Genomic DNA, 24,395 nt, shown 5'->3' with positions numbered 1-24,395 from the left:
AGGCTGCAATGATGCATAAATTAATGGAAGTTGTCCGTAAGGATTTTTCAGCTAATATGGAAGGAAGCTGGCTATTTATTTTGGCTTGATTCTTTATGGCTGCACCTAAATCTGCAGTTATCACATGCATTAATCATGGTGCAGGCACTGTGCTGTCCAAAAAATAAGGGCAGTTTTATCTAAACATCTAGATTCCTTTATATGTGCTGTATTTCCAGTTATTGTGGATTACGTCACATGATATTAATTTATATATCCATATCTCCCTGCATTATGTTCTGCTGTTATTTATATTTATAATCAACTTTTTGTGATGTGTTTAATTCTAAAAAGTTCTAAAATTTTGGGTAAAATATCCAAACCCCTGATATGAGTTTGTTATTTGAGCCAATCTTGAGTTCAAAAAAGTCTAAATCTTTTTGTTTTACAATGGTTATTTGGTAATTGAATATTAAGTATTTGTTTTAACAGTGTTACATAAAATCCATAACTCCTAATTAAAGCTGAGTTTAGCAAAGTTGTAGACACCAGCCAGAGTTTGAAAGTTTCAACCGAAGAAATCCCACCCCCTCCCCTCGGGCTTCCCTCCCTCAAGAACACATGTGCATGTGCAATGAGTGCACTGGCAGAGTGCAAATTAAAAGATAGTATGTGTTTTATACAGATTTATACGTTAAATATCCAGATCTTGACAGAAACAAGTTTTTTGATGTTTTTATTTATATCAGAAACCAGGAATATAAAAATTGTAAGTTTATTTTGAGTAGTATCAGTAGACAGGATGCGTTGTCCTTCATTACGCTCTGGAATTATTTTAAATATAGTTTTGTTTGTGTATAAATTACCTTGTTCATTATATGTTCAATTCAATTCAATTTTATTTATATAGCGCCAAATCACAACAACCGTTATCTCACAGTGCTTTTCATAAAAGAGCAGGTGTTATTTACAGAAGCCCAACAGTTCCCACCAAGAGCAGCACTAGGCGACAGAAGCAAGGAAAACCTTCCTTTTAAGAGGCAGAAACCTCGAGCAGAACCATGGCTGGAGAGAGAGAGAGAGAGAGAGAGAGAGAGAGAGAGAGCAAAAGAGAGGGGGGGGGGGGGGCAGCCTACACAATATACACACAAAGGTGACTAAATTCAAAGTGTGGTTGCTAGAACAAAGTAGGGCTGCAACTAATGATTTATTTTCATTATTGGTTAACATGTAGTATTTTCGCAGATAATTTTACTCTGAAACAGCATATTTAAGTGAAAAAGCCCCTTATAAAGTAGGTCAAAGTTCTGTCTTTAAACTGTTTTATTTGACAAAGAAAAAAATAAATCCATTTAACTTAAATCAAAGCAGTTGCCAAATAATGTTTTGTCTGATTCATTAATTGACTAATTGTTTCAGTTCTACTCAAACTCTTTTAAAAGCATCATTTTGAGATAAATATTCCCTCTCAGCAAGTGAGATTTGAATTCTTATCATTTTAATTGTGTATTTTTTATTTTATTTCAAGCCAGTGTTCTTTTGTTTATTCAAGTGTTTTTAACAGATCTTTTATGCATTTAATCCAAGATGTAAATTAACAAGGTGTCAGTCCTCAAAGCTTCATCATGTTTCATGGAAATTATTTTTACTTTGCATTTACTTGATGAAGGTCTCAGAGCCGATGCCTTCTTCATAAAGTGAGAATGTAAAATCCTTTTTTCCTTCACTGCAAAGAGTTTTTGTTCCAACAGATCTGTCAATAAGACAATCAATAAATCAAAACTGTTTTCATCTGCAGGTCTGAATTGAGTAAACTCACACACAGTGGCTGTTCTGAACCTAACTTCACAGATTGTATGAACTGGTATTAAATGGATGCTGCTGTGTGTGTGTTTCCCCTGCAGGCGTCTCTCCTCTCTGGGCTGCTTGTGTTCACGCTGTGTATCGTCTCTTCTCTCTGCCAGGAGGAACATTCTGGATACCACTCAGGTGTAGAGCTGCCAAACACTGATGTGTTCATAACTAACACATTTAGAAATGTCACTTATATTTATCATGAAGAGCGTATGCAGAAATTAGTTTAATAGTGCTTCACAGAACAACTAAGAAACAAGCAAAACTACATCAGTTTGTTTCATTTTAATAACTGTTTTCTTTTGAAAAATGAAATTATTTTCCATATTAAAGAGAAAGCTGAATAAAAACATGTTGGTGTTGGAGATGAAACAATTGTTTGGTCTAGAAAATATCAAAAATAAAGACAAATATCCGTCACAATTTACCAGAACTTATATATTTATCTTAAGATTTCTTTCTGAAAAGCAAAAGATTTATTTTTAGAATAACCTGAAAAAACAACTACTGAAAGTTGCTGCTGCTGAAACCAGGAAATGTTTAGCGGATCTTAAAGATTAGCGTATTGGCTCGATTATATGGCAACATTTGTTTTTCTTTGGTAATTATATTAGACAAAATGATATTACATATATAATCACCTTTCAAGATTAAAACATGCCTCAACCCTCCGGATTAACAATCAATTGTTTCTACTTTTATTAGTTTTTCTTCACTTTCTGCAAATTTTGCATGTTTGAATTACTGTTTCAACCCATATTGTAGTTATAGAAGTAATATCTATGTGTCTCAAAGTAAGGGCTCGTGCGGGATTTGAATCCGGGACCTCTCACACCCGAAGCAAGAATCATACCCCTAGACCAACGAGCCACATGTGGATTAACCTACAGAATCAGGTCTAACATGCTGTTTTTAATGTGTTGCTGTCCAGGTGAGGAACATACCTATGAAGGCTCCGTGGTCGACCACTATGACAACTTAGCCTCTCCTCAGCCAGGTTAGTACAGCGACCCTTACTGTTTGTTCTTATCTGATTCTGATATCTGTATTTGAACTGCATTTATGTCCAAATGTTGTCCCATCCGTCTCCTCTGTGCTGTCAGAGTATCCACCTGAGCCCACTCACAGCTACGACGAGGACCAGGAGCGAGACTACGACCCCTACGGCCCTGCCCCCACCCAGGTGACCATGATCACTGAGGAGGCCTTCCCCTACGCCACCACGGCCGAGTCCCACTACGCTAAGGAGGATAAAGAGACCATGAAGGTAAGACCACTGAGGCCTGGAGGACTTTAAATTTCAGTCCAGAAAACTATCACACCACAAGGTCCGTTTAGCAGCTGCTCTGGAGCTTTCAATCACATGGACATTTAGCACATGGAGTTTGTCTTGTTGTCAAGGATTTGTAGGTTAATTAAAATTTTTTACCTCACCTGTTTTTTCCAAGGTCAAGAATTAATTTAATTTGATCTTCATTTTAATTTCACTTTTTACAGTATGTGAGCATTACTTCTTCCAGATTATTCTGATGGCAAAAATCTTTCCTCTGATCCTGCATTGGATGTCTTTTTGTTATTACTACTATATAAAAAAAGCTTACACAAAGAAGAAACAGATATTATGTCTTTTAAAAGGAATTACGTTTACGTACATTGTTTTACATTAAATAAATTATGTTTACAGTTTTAGATATATTATTATTTGACAGAGGTGCTGTGCATTATTCAAAGTTTCAGTACTTTTTCAGGCTTGAACTTCAACCAGTACAAAAAAAGCATGATAAGAGCTAAATCTGTGCCGGACAATAAATGTGACGGTGGCAAAAAAGTGTTTTAGTTTAGGTCAAATGTGGAACCTGATCCAATAAACACGCATTAAAAGCTTCAAAATGGCTTCATCAGCAAGCATGAAGTGCAATGTTCCCAGTTCAAATACAACTTGATCCGACAGGTTGCATCTCCCTCGTTTCCTTTCATCCCTCCACTATCACTTTATAATCATCCCAAATTCAGTTCATATCCCATAACACCCCTTATATGCTTTTGGTTGGAGAGAGTTGGTTGTGGAGGGAAGAATGTTACACAAACTGTTTATCATCAATGATAAAAGACATTACGTTATAGTTAAACATCATTGAGTGTACATCTCAGATTTGTAAATATTTGTTGTAAATATATTTTTAAAAATTAAAAAACTTACATTTTGTGTAAATATGTTTGGTCTGTAAATTTTTGTAATCTGTGTCAATTTTGCAGCTGCAACAATGCAATTTCCCCTCAGGGATCAATAAAGTTCTATCTATCTATACATTTCAAAGAGCTTTGTAAGGTAAAGTAACATATTAACGAGAGTTAAGGATAGTAAGCTAAAGAAGTCCATGTAGGCGTCACATTATCTCCCATTTTTGTCAGAGAAGACATGTATTTCAACTTTAACCAGAATCTCAGCAGTGTGTATTTTCATGCTTCCTGTGGTGTAATATTAATAATATTGTTGTGTTTCAGGTCCCATATCGTCCAGCAGGACCAGACACAGACTCGTCGGAAGAGTCTGGGGACGACGCAGCGCTCGGCGAGGAAGGGCCGACAGAGTGCAACTGTGAACCTGGAGAGCCTGGATTTGCTGGCTTTGCAGGACCAAAGGTACCGTATGGAGTTGTTTTAGTGCCAGCACAACTTGAATCTGAATTTAATATATCTAAATTTGAAATATTCTTGTCTATTTCACAGATCAGAATAGAATCTAATGGTTTGAAATTGAATTTAACTAGAATTACTTTCATCTTGTGATTAATATTAAAATTTTTGTGTTGGAATACAATTTAAATTTTTTCAATTTAAAATTTAGTAAACAATCTTCAGTTTAAACTTTTCTAATTCAAAACTATTAAATTCAAAACTGAGTTTGTGCTGGCACTAAAATAACTCACTCACAATACTCACATCACATCCTTATCATTGGGGTGGGGATGGAATAGTGGATAAGCTAGCTTCCTTTGGTGTGAGAGACTCAGGTTCAATTCCCACTGTGTGTCCCTGAGCAAGACACTTAACCTCTGAGGCCCAATCCACACTACTGCGTTTTTCAAATTAAAACGGAGACCTTTTGCTACTTTTGGACCTCCCGTACAGACTAAAACGGGGAAAAAAAACGGAGAAGTTCGGAAACGCTGCCGACCTCATTTTGTGTTTCGAAACTCCGCAGGGCGTTTTAGTGAAGATGGGCAAAAACAGAGGACTTTAGAAATGATGACACAGACGCTCACGCTTGGCTCTCTGATTGGCTCTTATAAGTCATGCAAAGCAGAAACATGATGCTGCTGATAGAGTTTTTGACAGGGTATTTTTGTTAAAATAATCTGTACGTGCAAATAACACTTAGGCCTATCTGCCTACGCTTCTAGGCTACTGTCCATGTCGCCGTTTACTTTGCTGCGATTCTCAGTCTGTTTTAACACTCCCGTGTTACATTCAGTAACAGTTATTGGTGCATGCAAAAAAAAAATCTGGCCTGATCTTTTCGTCTGCATTTCTTTATTCTTTTGCCAAATCTTCTGTAACTATGGAATAGACCATCTGCTTCATGTTTACACCGGCATGTACATGCCCAGTGTACCTGAAAGGCCACTAGCTGTGCGTTTTCAGTCGTTTTAATGTAGACGGAGATTACCTCTGATATGCAGCTAAAACGGTGGTGTGAACGGAGATGTGTGACTAATTCTTGGATCATTATTCTGTACAAACACTGCTCCTTGTTCCATGGACACTATGGACGGAAACAAAACCCAACTTAATTTCACAAAAAAGTTTGTACGCTCGCTTGTCGAAAAAGAGTTAATGCGCTAAATGGGAGATTAAGAGATAGAAACACTTTTTCCCAATAAGTTCAGACGTAACTCACGTCTGATCAGCTGTTTCTGCTGTCGGCGTCTTGCCCGGTTGTGCAGAGTTCCATATGCCTGCTGAGAATTTCATGCACCTAACTTTTCTCATTTTTCTCTTTTTTTCTCGACTTTGCTCATTTGTGCTGAGAAAAGAGGTGAATGCAAATCTTGGCAGGTAGCCTTCATCATCTGTTCTGCCTAATTATGCATTCACCTCTTAAAGGTCCTTTTCAGATCCTTTGCTCTGCACACTGATCAAACGGGGTTATCACCGCATATTTTTGCAGAATCTCAATGAATGCTTCTTCTGCTGGGTGTAATAAAATAATAACGACTCTAAACGTTCATAAAATATATACTTTGAATCATTTATCACCATTGATGAACCCCACAAAGAATATTAAAGCGTTTAGAAGCAGTATTTGGAGGTGCATGCAATTCTCTGCACCGGATATTCCCATAACGTGCGGGGACATGGCTGGTAGCAACTTGCCCGCTTGAAACACATTTCTGAGGACCTCTCTCCATTTTTCTAAGATCAGTGGTCCTCAGGTTCATGCGACTGGTTTTGTTTCTGGTTTGGAAGCCATACGTCTTGTTTATTACAGCCATGTGTAACCTCAACTACTTTACGCTTGCCGTAGCCTGTTTATTCGCTCCAAACCAGCTGATGGAAATGACATTTGACAAATGACAAAAGGACATTTCAAAAGTACGCTAAAAATTTGCATGAAAATTAGATGGAAACATGGCTACTGACGACAATACATATGAATACTTGAAATTTACCTCATGCACCAAATTCTTTTGCCCGTTACTCGCTGCATTCATCCAGCTCTCCTTACAGTTACCTAAAATTTATTTAGTAAGTTTAAAATCTACTTACCATCAAAAACCACTCTTAGTACATATAAACCAAATTTGTAAAGGAAATAAACAATCTTTAGACGTTCTGTATAATACTGCTGTATGCAAAGAAGTTTATTGTACACTGAACATGCAGTCAACTCAACAACTAACACCATCTGGATGAGCCCATGAAACACCTCTGCTAAACAAAAATATATATAAGGGATCTTTTGTGACCGTGTGCAATTCAAATAATGAACTATTTTGTTTATTATGTTTGTTCTTTTTATTTTGTTATATTTATTGTTTTTTTGGCATTCAGTTTCTTGATTGATGACAGATTTCCTGCCCTGGTGGAAAAGTTTTATTCTATTATTTAGCAGCAGTCCAGTTTATGTGTCCCCCCACATATTCACACTGTTTGATGAGGCTACATTAGCAGGAAATCAGTTTATTCTAGAGATTGTTTCTATCTCAAAATGTTTGGTGTAATGTGGTGAAACACTTAGTTTCTAACGCATAAAAAACACAGTAATACTTTAATTGCACGCACTCACCAAGAGTTTATTAATACATGCATGCATTTTGTTCTGATCAATTTGTTATCTTTTACTTTACCTGTTATTGATTCTTTTTCTCTTCTTGCCAGGGATCCAGGGGTCTGCAGGGTAAAACCGGTGAGCCAGGAATTCAAGGCAGAGAAGTGAGAGACTACATCATCATTACTGCATGTTTATTAAAGATGAGAGAACCTAAATAGTATAAGAATCCTATTACAGCTGCATGTTTCTGCTGCTGCAGTTTCATCGGTTTTAATTGTGTTTTTTGTTTTTTAGGGTTATAAGGGAACCAAAGGAGTTCGGGGAAGAGGAGGAGACACCGGACCAGTAGTGAGTAAATCATGTTAAGGATAGTTAATGCAACCATGGCTCCTACTGATAGATATACCTGTACTGACACTGTAGTGACAATATAGTTGAATAAACACAAACTGAAAGAAAAAGTAAAAGTGGATGGGAAAGTAAAGGAAGGTAAAATTGAAACTAAAGCTGGATAAACACTTAAAAGGGGAAGTTAATAAAAGACAGAAACCAAACAAAGAAATAAAAGTAAATTTAAAGTAACAGATATTTATTATTTTTACACGCCTGAACACTGTCTTACATTAGAACAATAAAATAAAACTAGATTTTAGAAACATGTTAAGGAATGAAAAGAAACAATTATTTTATTTAAAAACAAATAAAATAGTATCCACCTGTTGTGAAATAAAAATACGTGTGATTAGTTTTAAGTTTGCTGCTGATAAATTTTGTCTTTTTATACAGATGATATCCTAAATATTTAGAGACATTTGAATTCTCACAACTTTAACTGTGTGTAGTGTGTATTTATATCAAACGGTATATACTATAGTATACTATATAAAAATGTATATATACCAAAACCAAAACAGTCAATACCAAAAGTATTAAACATTATTTATAGTGAAATTGAAAACAGAATTCAAAACTATTTGATTTTGCAATTTAACAATGCCAAACCTTAAAAGCCTTGTGGTGTGTTACTCACTGTGTCAATGCAGTTCTAAAACTAACAACGCAATTCATATTTGTTCTTCCTGTTGGTTTATTTGTGGTTTCTGACCTTTGCCCTCTCCTCCTGCAGGGCGACCCCGGGCCTGAAGGAGATGATGGCGCTTCTGGTTTCTCCGGAGCCATGGTGAGTTCACTGACCCTCCGACAGTGAAAGTCTGCTGATGATTTTTAATATAGGAAAATGACACAACTTGTCACATGTAAACAGGGTGTCATAGCTTATAAAGTTTTATAATTTGAGGAGTAATACTTTCACTATAATGTTGAGCTTTATAATTAACGGAACCTTTTGTCGTCAACAGGGAGAACCTGGACTTCCAGGAGACCCCGGCGAGCAAGGACAGCTGGGTCTGAAGGTACACACACACACACACACACTCTTTTAGATTGAAGCACTGACCGGAGATACACCTTCAACATTAAAGACTGAACACAGTCATCTGAAATACACTAACGTTACTATAAAGTCACTTTAAAATTATTATTATAACCACACAGCAGATCAGTGGCGACTCAGCTATCAATTCTGTTTTGGCTCAAACAGGCTAATCAATACTAAAATGTATTGATGTAATGTTTTTACTTTCTCCATAATGGTTCACATACTGTATCATATTTACATTTTCATCTTTTACCCATATTAAGAATTAAGCTCTTGGTAATTGAATTGGTGAAACAGCAACACAAATGTCTTTGTTTTTAAACATTCTGGTTACTAATATTTTATATTTTGTTTTGATTTGATACAATAACGAGCAGTGGAAACAATTGCTAACAGGCTATGAAAGAAATCGATTGTCATCTATTGGATATTATTATCAACTGGAAACAGGTTTATTGCTGAGTGGGTTCTCACATACAAGAAATTTTCCTCAAATTTTTTGATATCTAAAAATGAACATATTATAAGAAAAGAAAATTCAAGTACTGCAAAAGTTGAGAATCATAAATATAAAATATAAATTTACATTAAAAATGTAAGTAAGTATATATTACGTATATCTGTTTTGTTTTTAATAAAAAGAGCTGTACAGGGTAACAAGTCAAGTTAGACTTTAACACTTTAACATGACATAACGTGTAGTGTCTGTGGTGAGTTAGTTTTGCAAACAGACAAAGTCATTTTTATTTTTATGGTTAATAAAAATGTTTTTTCAGCCCTAGTTTTTGTTATTTCGTTTGTTCTTCTCAACAATACTGCAGAAGTATTTATATTTCATTGTTGTCCCTCTTTCATTTTTCAACCTAGTGTTCCAGCATCATAAGGAGCTGCAGCAGATGAAGTGTTTATTAAAATCTGACATCTCTTCTTGTCCACAGGGTGACATCGGTATGGAGGGGCCCCGTGGAGGAGTCGGAGGTCCTGGGGAGACTGTAAGGAAAACACAACCTCATCCTCTCTGTGGTGGAGACATTTTTCATTTCTGAACTAGCTTGTCTGTAAACTGCACTGAAGAGACAAAATATTAGTACTATTACTATTTTCTTTAACTAAATCTTGCTAAAATATTTGTATCTCCTATTGAATTCCATAAAAAAATCTATAGCTCTTGATCACCTCTGACCCTACAAATGATTCCCACCACATTTTAAGCTTTTAAACACAATATGGATGTAGGTTCACAGTATTTAAGGTGCGTGGAGGTCAAGGTTGTTATTAAAGTCAAATTACTTACATTTAAAGTAAGAAGTTATATTAAAGATAAAATAAAAACTCAAATCAGTTATGAGTATAAAACAGAAAGAAAAAAATGTGTTTTAAATATTTTAAAATGTGTTCTTTATTGATCATTTAAAAATATAATATGAAATTAATCCCTAAAATAATTCATATGAATTCATATTTAAAAATATTTTCATTCATCATTTTAAAATATAATCAAACAATTGGTACACATGAAATTCTCCCATTACCAGTTTATTTTCTGTATCTATTAAATAATTCAAACGAATCCCTGTAACAGTTTATTTTATGTATCATCTAAGTAATCCATACCATTGAATTTAGTGATATAAAAAAATGTAACTACATGGAGATTTAAGTGTTTTCAGACCCAGAATCAGGAACGGCTTCAATGCCAAGTAGTTTTTACACATTTAAGGAATTTACTTTGGTGACTAGGAAAGCATAAACCTACATAAATGTATAGATATATAAAAAGTAATGTGTACCAATTGTTTGATTGTAAATAGAATTATCTCAAGGTCACACATTATCGCTTGATAACAGATACCACATAATACCAAAATGACACTCTTGAAAACTGTCAGGGAACCACCTGCTGAATTGTGTAAAGATTCAGGTGATCTTTATCTGTTGATCCGCTATTTGTTCCTCCACATGGTTGGAAATCACCCAGAGTTTTCACTCCTCCCTCTGGACCAAACATCTGTCGCGGTGGTTCCTTCAACAACCAGTTGGAGAAACAGCACAGAGAAAATAGGCTGGTGGTGAATTTGGGGGTTTACCCACTGCTGACGCTGTTAAACAACATCTGAAATTAATTCCATTTTTCTTTTTCAACTGCACCAAATTCTACAGCCCAGTAAATGTCTACATATTTTATTTCAAAACAGATTAACTTCATATCAAACTGAATGTAAAAACTTTAAATAAGCAGCAGTCTGTATTTAGTGTAAGCTTTAACATTATAGTGTATTTTCATGATTGTTCTTATTAATTTAATTGTAAATTGTTTAGTCAGCATTACACACACACATACACATAAATTAAAAACTTTTTATTAATAATTTATTTGTTTTATTCCAGGGCCCTCTTGGTGAACCTGGGCCTCCAGGACCAAAGGGAGGTAAAGGAATCAAGGTAAAGAAAACACTTATTTAAGTAGGAGCGTGTTGTTCTTATAACAATGTTTCAACTTTGATCTGTCTTTTCAATAGAAATATCTACTTGTTTTATTCATTTCAAGAATCATCATTCATTTCATCATTTGACCTCTTTCCTTAATTTCCGGCTCTGTGTTTTCTGTTCAGGGGTCTCGTGGTGATGAAGGCAAACAGGGTTCTGAGGGACGAGAGGGACAGAAGGTCTGGGAATAAAAACATACTGAGAGAACTTGTTGTCTCCAGTGTGAACTTGTTGACTTGTTGTCTTGATGTCTCTTTAATCGTCCCATTCTTCTCCCACAGGGTCAGACCGGAGCTCCTGGGTTTCCGGGGGACGTCGGCGACAGAGGATACACTGTGAGAAAGATCCTCAATCACCATCTGTGCTCTAGAAGGAAACATAAATTGTTGGGTCATTCACATTTGGTTTTGATTTCTGCTCAGGATTCAGGGATCTTTCCCATTTAGAGCCACAAAAAGACCTGAAAAGTGGATAATTATCATAGCAAAACTTTCTACAAATGTAATTGAATGTTTAGGCTTTTATCTAAAGGATTGCTCATACAGATGTTGAGGTTGATCTCTGAGTTTCTCAACTTTGAGGAATTAATTTTGTGCGACGAGACTTTTTAAGACAGAAAATATATTTTTTGCATTTGCATAAATTATACTTTGTACTAAAAATTACCATCAAGCAAACAATCATTTCTAACAGTAGTTAGCAGGAGTATTTGTCACTAGGTAAATTTATTCACAGAATAAATTTTTGTTTGCTCAAATTGAATAATTGAATGAGGATAATCTCCATAGAAAATAATGTAAATATAATTATATAATGCATAACATATTTTTCTGCGCTCAAAATGTCCCATGTCACACTTCTATAGATTACACTTGGGTTCAGGAGATTCTCAACATGGATGTATTAATGTGTATGATACATTTTTGCTAAGAACAAAGCCTTTACAGCCAAAAAGCCTTTACATCAGTTTACGTCAAATTGTTGCCACAAACAAGGCTTCATTGATTCTTCCTTTTTTTATGTTTCCATTACAACAGACGTTTAAAGTACGTACCATGTATCATGTGTCTGTTGTGGTTCAGTTTTCCCTTAGTGAGTTTCATTTCCGTCTGCATAGCAACAGATGACATCCCTCAAACTCCTCCTCTTGGGCATATCCTGACATGAGATCCAGCCAGAGTCGCTTTAATAACTCGTCATTTATTTTGTGGTTTTTAATGAGCTGCTTCCAGTGTGATTTTACTCCTTACTTTCAGGTTTAAGTTACATAATTGGTACTCCTGAATGAAATGTTTCAGTGCTTTCTTTGCCTTTGAAGTCATTTACTTGTCATTGTGCAAATATGTATTGGTGCTAATCTTTGCAAAAACACGTCCTGTGTGTCCTCCTCAGGGTTATCCTGGACAGCCTGGATCCATTGGACCCGGTGGACCAAAGGTACAAGCACATAGAAGATCCAACTTTTACTTTCTTTGTTCTTAGTTTACATACCTCACTTTGTGTGTGTGTGTGTGTGTAATAATCTTTAGTTTATCTTTCAGTGGCATGTTTTAGTTTCACAATGACATTCTGCAACAGTTTATTCCAGGGATGAAATACTGAAACCTAAAGGCTGTAAAGACAGAGAGTCTGTCTACCTCAAATACTACCAACCAAATTCCTGTTAAATGAGCAATGAATATTCAGCTTCCCCAGAGGATGAATCTCACTAATTTAAGTGACCTCCTGAGCTTTATTTTAGCTCTACAGTGAGATCAAATTTCAACTTGCACACAGACAGTACTGGAAATATATTCATACTCCCCAGAGGATGAACTCTGCCCCTTATGACCTTTCTTCTAGCACCAGCCTCAGGACAAACATTAGAACTAGTAAGACTCTAAAAATAACTAAATCATCCAAAGCTGTGGTTTCCAACCAACCAGGGGTGTAAGGTGTTCAATGCTATGCTAATGTTAACTTATTTCTATCCTTTTGGGTAATTTAATCTACAGCAATGCATCATATTCCATATCTGTCATCATATGCTTGTGGTGTTGTTGTCCTGTGAGAACCGCCTGTCTTGAGTTCCTTAAAAACAGCCATGTCAGCTTTGTGACAATTAATTTGCTGATCCAAGGGTGGTTAAAATAGATAATTTAGCTTAAAAAGCAGGAGGAGTTTCTCAGCCCATAAAGGAACACTTCATCCTGCCGTTTATCACTAACATTTAACATCACCGCATTTGGAGGTACGCGGTTTTCACTGGACAGGATAGGTATGACAAATTTAAATCTGCAAAGTAACAAGTAACTAAAGCTGTCAGAATAAATGTAGTGGAGTAAAAAGTACAATATCTGCCTCTGAGATGTGGTGGAGTAATAGTATGAAGTTAAATAAAATGGAAATAATTAAGCAAAGCGAAGTTGTATTTAAAAACAGTACTTAGGTAAATGTAATTAGTTATGTTCCACCACTTATGATCACAAGTAGACATTGAAGTAATCACAGCCTCCAGGTGGCTCTAGTGTTACTGTTTGTCTGGCGCAGCTCAGCCTGACCATATTGTGAAAAATTCCCCTGTGGCAAAAGCATTCTCCCTGAGCACTATTATAAAAGAGGCATCTGTAAAATTGCTAACAGGACACTGCAAAGTGCAAACAAGGACAATTATGACTCTTTCTATAATGAAGTTTTGATCCATATAGGTTTATTTTATATTTAAAAAGCCAATAAAAGACTTCATCACAATGTAAAGTCAGGGGACCACGTATTCACGGGGCCACGTACCCCGGAAGTAAACCCAGAAGAAAGAAACTTTATTGGCATGTGTGCCCAAGTGGGTCTATCTGCAGGTCTACAGTACCACAGCACACGGCTACTACATGACACGTGCTCTAAATGGCCGCAGTTTGGTTAGGTTTAGCCACCAAAACTACATAGATAGGTTTATAAAAACGTCATGGTTTTGTTCAATATCAAATACGTCAATCGGGGGGGCATGTCATGAAGTAAAGTGGACGTGTGGTGTAGTCTGCGAGACTGCAGAAAGAACTTGTCTATGCGCCTGGCAAGCAATTCTTATTGGACTGAACAGGCGGTAGTCGGGTATTCGAATAATAAATCCATGAAGAAAAGAGTCATATAAAAAAAGGGAATATCAGATTGAGCCCTTCATAAAACTCCTTTAGCTGAACACTGCTAAATAAAATGATTGTGAAATGAGGAAGTAAATGTACCATGCTGTCACGGGTTTGTGGTTTACAAACACATGAAGTACCACCGTCAGATGGTCAGGAGGAGCTAAAAGGTCACAGGTTTGACCTTTGCAAAGGCCTTGTGGCCTGCCACAGTCTGCGTACTAACTATGACTGGCAGTAACAGGCCTGAAAGTAAAACAACAGCTGTCTGTCCAGACCTCAGACTGAACTCATCTGTTGAATTTCAGATACAAAGGGACTATAGACTGTGTAGATGTGGGTTTTGAAATAACTCAGTGTGTGTTCTCGTGCTGCTGGGAAAGTCTGATGTCCGGATGTTTTATAATCAATTTGAAAAGAGAGGGTGAGCTGGAGGCAGGGTGAGGTTAGCCTAGCTTAGCATAAAGACTTTAAGCAAAAAGGACTGTCGCGGTGAAGTAATTTCCACCGTGGTATGCGGTATTATCGCATTTTTCATCAATGAAGTGATTTGGTGCCAAATAACAGAGAAAGAGTGTCTGTATATGTCACCTCACTGCACAGCGAGCCGCTAACAGCAGCTTCATGGTCTGAGCAAGCTAGCTGCGGCGTGCTAGTCAAAAAAACATTGCCAAGCAAACTCCTTTTTGTAGTTTGCTCATGTCTTTTTCAGACGTAGCTATATCATTACCACATTAGCTGCCCAATATGCTAACGGAAAGTTAGCTAACCTTTAAAATAAACAGTAAAACAACACAAAATACGGTAACACTCACAGCTTCAGAGTTCAAAGTCATGTTCATGTTTCATGTCACGTACAGCCCATGGCAATCCATCCTTGAACCATTACAGAGCTTGTTACGGTTGTGGAACTTTTGATGTACTCATTTATTATTTATTATTTATTTATTATATTTATTGTCCTAGCACCTCTGAAGCTCGCTAACCAACGCGTTGTATTTCATTTGTTTAATCCAAACGCAAGCAAAAGTGTAAAAAGAACATTTGTAATTTAACCTTGATGAACTATTTTGACGAGCAACAATTTGTCCATCCGCCGCAAACATTTCTGAGCACAGGTTTGGTCTTTTTATCTCACTGTTTGAAAGAAAGCCACTAAGCCTATATCCAATAATACAGAACTATATCTATTTATTTATCATTTACAGAAGCCCAGAGAGGACAAACATATGAATGTTAAGCTGAAGACATGATCCCTGATGTAATACAAAACAAGCTTGTTATGTCAGATGATCAACTCTGTTAATCACAAGGAAAAACTGTGTAAAAGTCTCATCTGGTTTTCAGTATCATCTGACTCTGAATGTGACATCTCCAAACAAAATATTACTTTTTCTGATTTATGGGTGATAAATAGAAACGCATAAGTCTATCTCAGTTGTATCTCACTGGCAGTGGGCACAAACTCTATGAAGTTTAACTGGGACTGGACAATAAAACAATAACAACAATAATAATAATAATTTTTTTCAATAACAATATAACAAATGTTTAATAAATATTCAGTAAATGTTTGATTTTATTCACTTAAATCATACCATACTTAATTTTTTTAAGAAAAAGGACTGAAAAAAGCTTTTACTTAACTTTATTCGTGCATATTTGTTGACAAAAATTTTATCAAAATTGTGTTGAATGTTCTACCTCAGATTTGTGAAGTGATCCACTGTTTGGCATCAAGTGTTGACCATAAAGAAGAGATCAAACCACAATTAACCATCAGGTTTCTTCAACTTTCACTCTGGAGCAAAAATCAGCCTTTAAACTCGAAAGAAATGACGATTTCATACTTATTATGATAATTATTGATGTTGAAAGATATGAAACTTTTTATCGTGCTAAACTTTTTGGCCATATCGTCCAGCCCTAAGTTTAACTCTCTCAGGAGGAAGAATGGAAAATTTCTGTCTCTCATTTCTGGAGCCTGTGCAATATCTAAACTTTTGAAATTAGTTTTCTAGCACATATGACAGTCTCTCATATCTTATCTCACACAATACAGATATGCCCTCAAAACATTCACTCCAAGTAAGAAAAATATCAGAATTGCTACAAGGTCTTTTACTCAGCCACTGCCCCGATGTAAATTGCAGGTTAAGTAGGGAAGACATAAAGGAAAACAGAAAGTTAGGTGTCAGATATCTGATTTGCATTGTAATAAAGGAAAAATAGAAACTGGAAGTGAGTAAATACTTAAATGTGATCACCATGTTTATTTATTTATTGTTACATTACATTACATTACCATGCTGTCTGGACAGCACCAGTGACACAAGCTTGATGATTAAAGCACATGGTTTAGTTTCTGAACTTTCCCAAACCTTTGCCCAGGCTGTTGTATCAACACCAAACATGCATGCAAAACTGAAACCAAACTGCAGCCACAGTAGTTGGATGAAGGTTAGTCACAGATGAGTAAAGCCAAGTAAAAGTAAAACTAAATGCCAAAGCAAGAGAGTAAGTAAATATTATAGGTTTGGCCCTGCTTTACATTCTCATAACGTTTATTATGTGCAGGTCACACTGTTCTCACCTGCTGAACTGGTCCACACTGAGGCACCCATTATTGGGGTTCTTTTGAGTGCAAGCCATCTTTTACTGGGCTTTAATACAGTAAACACATTTCAAACAAAATGATAAAAATGAAAGAGCAGTTATCCACCAGCCTCCTGAGTGGTTTACAAAAGTCAATTGTCTTTACAATCAAATGTGCTATATTAGGAATTGAAATAAGTTATGTTTGTACATTAAAATAAAAAGTAACCACAGCCAAAACAAACAAACACAGGATTCGATGATATTGCAGAGACATTTTAGTTCAGGCCATACTGATTTTCTGTGCACTACGTTTTCTCTCTGCTCACTTTCTTTCTTTCTCCTGTTCTCTCTCAGGGCACTAAAGGTCACAGTGGCCTGCCAGGCAGTGACGGCGACCCTGGCGAAGATGTGAGTTGATGTATATATGTATAGTTGAAACTATAACGTAACCTGTTGCTGCAAACCTCTGTTGACTCCTGCAACTCGTCTACTCAGGGTCCTATAGGAGTCCCGGGTGTGATAGGAGAGCCTGGAGTCTTCGGTACCAAGGTAATTACCATAATGTCTCCTCCCTCCAAGGGCATTGACACAGCATATATACTGTAGAGATTATTAATCTCAATAGGAATTAGATTTTAGTTTAAATTGTGGCAACTACAAATGCTTCCAGCTTTAAAACTTTATTTAAAATTTATAATAAAATTTAAAGAGGTGGTATTCTGCTCATTTTCAGGTTCAAAATCTTATTTAGGGGTTCTACCAGAACAGGTTTACAAGGTTTAATTAAAAAAAAACACAATTTTTTCTAATACTGCACATTGCTGCAGCTCCTCTTTTCACCCTGTGTGTTGTACGCTCCGCTCTTGAGCTACAGAGTGATGCATCTTACTTGTACAAAATCTTTGCTGGGAGTTCCCAGGTAAGGACTACTAGCCAATCAGAAGCAGAGAAGAGCGGGTCGTAAGAAACAAGGTAGTGTGATCCAAATCAAAGCCGCTTCAGACTGCGACCGTAACCTAGCAGATGGTAAACGGATAATTATATAATAAATAATAAGTCCACAACCACACAACATCATTGTTCCACATCTTACCATAAACCACTTCAAAAATCAGCATATTTCAACTAAATTTTACAAAATAATTGGCCAAATAATTTGAACGTTTGCTCAGTAGCTTTTTAAATCAGGTGTAACATTAGCATTTTAGCTATAACTTTATCCGTGTTAGCCAACGTTTACAACAACTCCGCACTTGAACAGTCTGTGAAGTTACATTGCCGTGTTTATTTTAAATATAATTCACAACCAATAAAGCCTACTTTGAGGTTGTGATTGTGAATTTCCAGGCCCAAACAGAGTCGGAGTTGCATCGTCTTTTAGGGCTAAACGTTGAACTGTTGCCGGTGTTCTGACGATCTATGCTGCCTTGCCGAAAAATGCTACCATATCGTAAATGTGAGTCAGTCAGTCTTGAGAAATGACACATGAGACCACCTCGCCAACTTCACCCACACATCATACTTTATTTTCATTCTTAGCATGTACAGGGTGTCATCCAGATTTAGTCAGTTGATATATCAGTCCAAACAGCAACACCGCCTGGCTTCAAGTCAGTCAAAACACCCAGGACTATTGTTTTCTGTTGTCATGTGTGAACTGCACGATACACAACTCTGTGAAACACACTTTACAAAAAGTAACTTACATTATTATTTTTTACAGAATATATTTTGACATTTCACGGTATAAAAATCACAGGGGTAAATAATAAAATGAGCGATGGCTGAATACCATTTAGTTGCATGGTTGTATTGTACAATGTTGGCTCCTTCGTTAAAGGATCACTCATTTCCACCAGTGCGTCCTGCAACACCTCACCTCTCTTGAGATTCCAGAGCAAGAATTGTCCTGAAGTGATACTTAAGTTTCCTGTGTAAAACAAAGGGAGTCACCAGGACTTCATTTTGCCCCGTAGGAATAGGTTACGTTGCCGGTTTGCGGCTGCTGGCTGAAGCCATCTTCTGCATGGAATCCAGAACTTGCTGTACCTACTAGTAATTTCAACACCACAATATGTGATAATGTTTAAAATATTATTATTTTATTTATTTAATGTATATCCAGGTTCAAAAATACTGAGGTTATCCTTTATTGTTTTTAGTAACACCTGTGATATTTGTCAAAATGTCTGCTGTGAAATAAGCCTGTTGGATCAAGCTTCTCAGTGTCATAATGTCCTTTATACTTCTGCAGGGCAGTAAGGGGGATCGTGGTGTGAGAGGACCTCGAGGCAGAGTGGGCGCTGGGGTGAGTCAGCAGCGGTGTGATCCCGTGGTTTAATACACCGTACTTTAAAGTCATAGGTTTGATTCCTGAATCAGTGTCTTTGTGAAAGGGTAAGATACAGATCATCTTTACCAGCTTCCTCCTGTAAGTTATTCTGGATAAAAACCTCAGTTTAAGTAATTATCTGAGAGACTTATCTGACGTATCTGAATGTGTTTGATACCACAGCAGGTGTTACAGTAGGTCCATCAACAGCCCATTTTCTTTGGGAGCCCATATCAAGTCTACATCAGCACCCTGCAGACTTGAATTCTGTTAGAACTGAGCCGCTCTGTATAAAACTCGGCTTTGCACAAGACAAAAATGTTAGGACTGACTGCTCTCTGGCACTCTGGACTTCACAAGGATTTGCTCATTAAAGGGGCACTCCGCAGATTTTACATTTTAAAGCCAATTGAGGAGCATGTGAAAGCAGTTGTATGATGTCGTCTGCGGCTCTAATGAATAGGGATGGGTATCGCTACTCATACCTTTGAGGTTTCGACCAAAACCGCCCATTATCATATCGAAATGTCTCCAGTCAAACCAGTACTTCATTCGACACTTTTTGTAACCAAGTCGCAGCAAAAATTACTATTTGTATGATTTGCTTGAAGCCAAACACACAAGAAACTCACAGAAAGAAAGAGAAGAGCACACTTCTTGTTTCATTATGAGCCTGCACGTGCCGAACACAGATTTTGACAGATTTGTGAACAATATTTGAGAGAAATAGGTCTTTTGTGTACATAGAGAAAGTCTTAGATCTTTGAGTTCAGCTCATGATGAATGGGGGAAAAAACAAAATATATTATGATTATAATTTTGTTCATTGTATTTGGAGTGATCGGCTGGACGTGCAGATTCTCTTTTCCTCCGATTGCTTCTTTGGCCTCTTTAGTATAGTTTAGTGACTTGTTTAAACAGGCTCAGTACTCGTTTTCTTCATCTCACTGTTATCTTTTTGGAGGTTAGCAACTCACCGCTAAAGGAAAGCCGCCAAGATCTTTCAGTTCAGTTTATATAGCCTATCGAAAGTTAACAAAATAATTTCCGTTGTTTGCTTTGAACAAAAGTTTCAAAAAAATCTCATTCAAATACAAAGAAACTACCAAGCTGTAGTCTTTCCGGTATGATAGGTCTACTACCCGTGAGGATGACCTATAGGATGAGGAGCCTAACCGTTATTTTATAAAAGAAAAAAGTAATTAGATCACCTTGCTTGTCCATAACCGCAATAAAAATAATAATACCAATCAACTATTATGGCTTCAACAGGGGGCATTTTACAGAAGGGTTCGAATTACTCTATTGGTATTGGTACCACTTTAAGGTTACTGTTTTGGTACTGGTATTGTAAAATTTTAAACAATACCCAAACCTACTAATAAAGCTTTGTGTGTCTGAGAAAATAAGGGACATCACCGGAGTAGTCTCGGCCTGGAGAATACAACAGAAAGCTTGTGTTACCAACATGTGTCAGTATCAATCCCACTGACCTCAAAAGCAAATCAAAATAAACATGAAGGGGGGAAATCAGCGATACTTCTGCTTTCTGTAGAAGAAAAGAAGGGTGTTCCTGTGATCATATAAAGAAAGAATTGAATTATTAAATTCAAAAAATGCTAACCCGAAAGAAAGACTGCTTAGCTGAAGTGTGTCACTAAAATAATGACTCCTGGAAATAACTCTGTGATCAAATACAATGGATTATTATCTGCCCTTCACCCCTAATTGGTGGTGACAACTTTCCATGCAGCAGGGCCGTACAGAGACCTTTGGAAGGGCAGGTGCTCAAAGCATAAAAAGGGCACATGGAACAAGGATTTAAATAGGACTCTTCTCATACTATTGACAGAAATATATTGTTATGTATTCCTTGTTGACACGCATATACAGATGCTTCTGTGTCGATACATCAACAAATGCTGTGACGCAAAAATAAACAGGGAATACCAAACTCTAGCTTTAAAACTCTGTGGGATGCCATAACTTACAGTTGAGGGGTTGCTATGCATGCGGCTGCTGCTGCTGTTGTGTTGTTACTGATGCTACTGGAGGTGATCTGTGACTACAGATATTAAAACAACTATAGGCTATATATTAGCTGATTAAGCAATTATGTGACCATAAAAAGATTGTTGAGTGTTTGGGACTGGCTCACAGTGACTGACCTGCTGTAATACTGCCGCCACTACCAAGGCTGACGCTAGGGAGACGCTCACACAGCTGCACACCAAAAGCTGCAGGTGGAGGAAATACCAGCGGAATCGAAGGTGTCCTCTAGGCAATCTTTACATCTTTTCATGGTCACATAATTGTTTAATCAGCTAATATATATCCTCTGTTTGTTTTAACAATTCATACATTTTTCTGAAATCTTATAGGGCCATTTCTTCTTCACTCTTTACTTTGATGTCAGGAATATTGTTTTTTTTTACATTGGCACTGACATTTTTATATGTACTTCCAGTTATTGAGTTTTTATTGTAGTTGAGCTGTTGTAAACACTAATGTTGCTGTCAATATGTAAATATATTCAAAGCTGTTTTTATTTTTTTTAAAAGGGCTGAAGTAGGCTATAAGTTAGAATTTTACCAAGGTTGTTAAACTTATTTTAAGGCACAAGGCTTTTATTAAGTCACTGTAATAATCCTAGTTCAAGTGCAAAGATTTTAGTAATGTTAGCTGTCAGCGTGTTAGCCGGCAGCTGATATTACTTCTACAGGCAGGTGACACACAGCAATATACACAACAATTGTGCATGCTCTCTTTGCAACAATCCACAACAAGCACATTGCGGCAAACCCCTCTTACCAGCGGAATCGCAGGTGTCCTGCAGGCAGAGCTGCTGAATTACTAACGGTGTCTGAATAGGAGGGCTCGTCACACATGAGGTCATCAGGTGAAAGGTCATCATGTGGGTCATTTTATTTACTGCAAAATATTAATTAATTTTACTGATAGTTTGATCGGGCAGGCCTTCACAAAAGTCCCTTTACAACTTTTAAAATAAATAAAATGAAGGAAATTTTGTGTTTACATTTTGCTTCAAATTTCATTCGGGTGTCTTTTTTAAGTTTGTATTGGACAGAATACCTTGTTATCTCAATTAAAAGTACTGAAAATTAAAAAAAAAAAAGTTATTATTTTGGCTTAATTTTCTACCAGTCCCACTGGCTGGTTAGCCACCCCTGCACACACAGCAGTGGGACGTGTATACTTGGTCAAACTGGAAGAGCAGACCTGAGTTACAAGGAATCAAATGAATAAACTCATACACTGAATAGTCAAATAAATTAAGAATTAGTTAACTAGTTATTTATTTATTTTTTATTGTTTAAATAATATTAAATCATTATATTGAAAAATTAAAATAATATCAAGCATTATGTTTTCTGACTGAAAATAAAGGTGTAGGCTGAAGCTAAAGCTTATTGTGCCTACACTTAATACTTAAAATATATTATTCATATATATTTTACCTTTGCGCTACCCAAAATGAAAAAATATATGATAAAGAAACACAGAACAGAACAGAAACAGATTGTCAGGACATTTTCTTAAACTTCCACATATTACTACATTCTTTTACTTCATTATTACAACTATTCCCATAATTTAACTCCTTTAACTGTAACATATCTATTTTATTTAAACATATAATGTCCCTTAAATGGATACCTGCTCTCCATCATTAAAAATAACCCTTGGATACAGGAAGTGTTCTGTATTTTGCTCTAAACATTATTTGTAGAGTTTAAAAGTGTAAATATTTATACATATTAAGGTATATAAATTCATAAAGAAATGAGTTGGTTGAGTAATTATAGTCAGTCAATTATTATGGCTCTTTTTTGCAGTATAAATATTTAATTTGTGCAAGATGAGTAAGTGTTCCCCCATACATCCACACAGTATGTGATGTATGGAAATATGGTTGAGCAATATAAAATAAATAGTGAGTTGTGGTTGAAGTTTAGACAGTAATTGATTTAATTTATGTGAAGTTTCCAACCTCAACCTTATGGTCTAGTATCACTCCACAGAATTTGTTTTCATACTCTTTCAATTTCTACATCACTGGTTTTCACAGTAGGGTCCTGGGAGCCCCCCTGGGGTCCTTTAGGGAGTTCAAGGGGGGTCCCCAGCAAAAAGGGAAATCATTTATTTTCACTATACATGCATACAATAACACAATGACAGGATGTATTGTTGACTGTTCAGTGGTTTCATACACTTTGTGTAATCAAACATCTAAAAGCAAAACTATCCAATTGAGGGTCTAATTTGTGTCAGTTTAGGGGTCCTTGATGTGTCTGAGAACCACTGTTCTTTACATTTACATTTACTTCACATTTATTTTATCATTTCCAAACACAATGAAAAGTTTTGTTTTACTTAGATTTAATGACAATTTATTAATATCAAACCACTTCTTTAAGGCTTCCAGTTTCCCTTCAGCTGTCTCCAAAAGTTCTTTCGTTTTTCCCTGAGCGTTTATTTACAAAACATATAAATAAGTAATTAAAACGGCCACAGAAATAGATTCAGAAAAATGCGCAAAAAATTGTAAAATAAAAGAAAAACACATTTGAAAATGAAAGTTAATCATCTCATTGTTTTGGTTTCTGTGGTCATTTGAAGAGTGATTTTAATCATGATATTCAAATGGAGACTGTGACTTATTTTCTTCTTTATTAAATATTCTCTTACATGCTCAGGCCGAAAGCTCTTGAATCTGGTAACACTGTGCTTTAGACATGAGCAATCAAAGCCGATACTGACATGACACAGATCAGCCAATCGTAACTCAAGGAAGGAAGGAAGGAAAATTCTGCTGGAAATAAATCCAATAGTGGAAGCAAATTATAAAATAACATGTACTTATTATTTATTTCTGAAAAAGTTAGTTGTGGTTTTAAATGTAAAAGTAAAAGTAATTTCTCTAATCTCTAAAGTCTAGCAAGTAACTTGAAAAATCCCCCAGAGTTCAATTCTCAGGATATCCTATATATTTTTTTTTTATTGACATTAATGTGGTCAGATGAGTGACATTAACAGGAGGAACAAGAAGGGGGATTGCCCATAAAACAAAACAAAGAACACACCGTTGTTTCAGATCACAACACGTTCTAATGTGTGACCAGACGTAACATCTGGAGTATCTGGAGAAGAGTTTTTTCACTTAAAAATTTAATATATGTAAACATGTTCTTATAATTGTAGAGAACTTTTAAAAACTACAAATGGTGTCCATTTGCTGTCCATTAAATAACAGCAAAAGAATAAATCAAACAACAAAATAGGTTGTTTGTC

General features: G+C 36.2%; 1 protein-coding gene across 1 annotated transcript in view; it reads left to right on the top strand.

Moving 5' to 3' along the window:
- zgc:113232 (uncharacterized protein LOC541546 homolog) overlaps window positions 1–24,395 on the top strand; it is a 37,704-nt gene that overhangs the window by 1,963 nt on the left and 11,346 nt on the right. Inside the window, exons 2-17 of the mRNA XM_038712024.1 lie at window positions 1,884–1,968; window positions 2,765–2,830; window positions 2,937–3,100; window positions 4,339–4,476; window positions 7,216–7,269; window positions 7,403–7,456; window positions 8,235–8,288; window positions 8,467–8,520; window positions 9,485–9,538; window positions 10,935–10,988; window positions 11,159–11,212; window positions 11,315–11,368; window positions 12,426–12,470; window positions 17,105–17,158; window positions 17,246–17,299; window positions 19,005–19,058. Of these exons, the coding sequence (XP_038567952.1) occupies window positions 1,884–1,968; window positions 2,765–2,830; window positions 2,937–3,100; window positions 4,339–4,476; window positions 7,216–7,269; window positions 7,403–7,456; window positions 8,235–8,288; window positions 8,467–8,520; window positions 9,485–9,538; window positions 10,935–10,988; window positions 11,159–11,212; window positions 11,315–11,368; window positions 12,426–12,470; window positions 17,105–17,158; window positions 17,246–17,299; window positions 19,005–19,058 (1,092 nt within the window). The remainder of the gene's footprint in view (window positions 1–1,883; window positions 1,969–2,764; window positions 2,831–2,936; window positions 3,101–4,338; window positions 4,477–7,215; window positions 7,270–7,402; window positions 7,457–8,234; window positions 8,289–8,466; window positions 8,521–9,484; window positions 9,539–10,934; window positions 10,989–11,158; window positions 11,213–11,314; window positions 11,369–12,425; window positions 12,471–17,104; window positions 17,159–17,245; window positions 17,300–19,004; window positions 19,059–24,395) is intronic.

Source organism: Micropterus salmoides, unplaced genomic scaffold, assembly GCF_014851395.1.
Source record: "Micropterus salmoides isolate LMB-PRFRI ecotype aquatic unplaced genomic scaffold, ASM1485139v1 Ms_hic_scaffold_11, whole genome shotgun sequence".
Lineage (NCBI taxonomy): Eukaryota > Metazoa > Chordata > Actinopteri > Centrarchiformes > Centrarchidae > Micropterus > Micropterus salmoides.
This window is presented reverse-complemented; position numbering and strand designations above follow the sequence as displayed.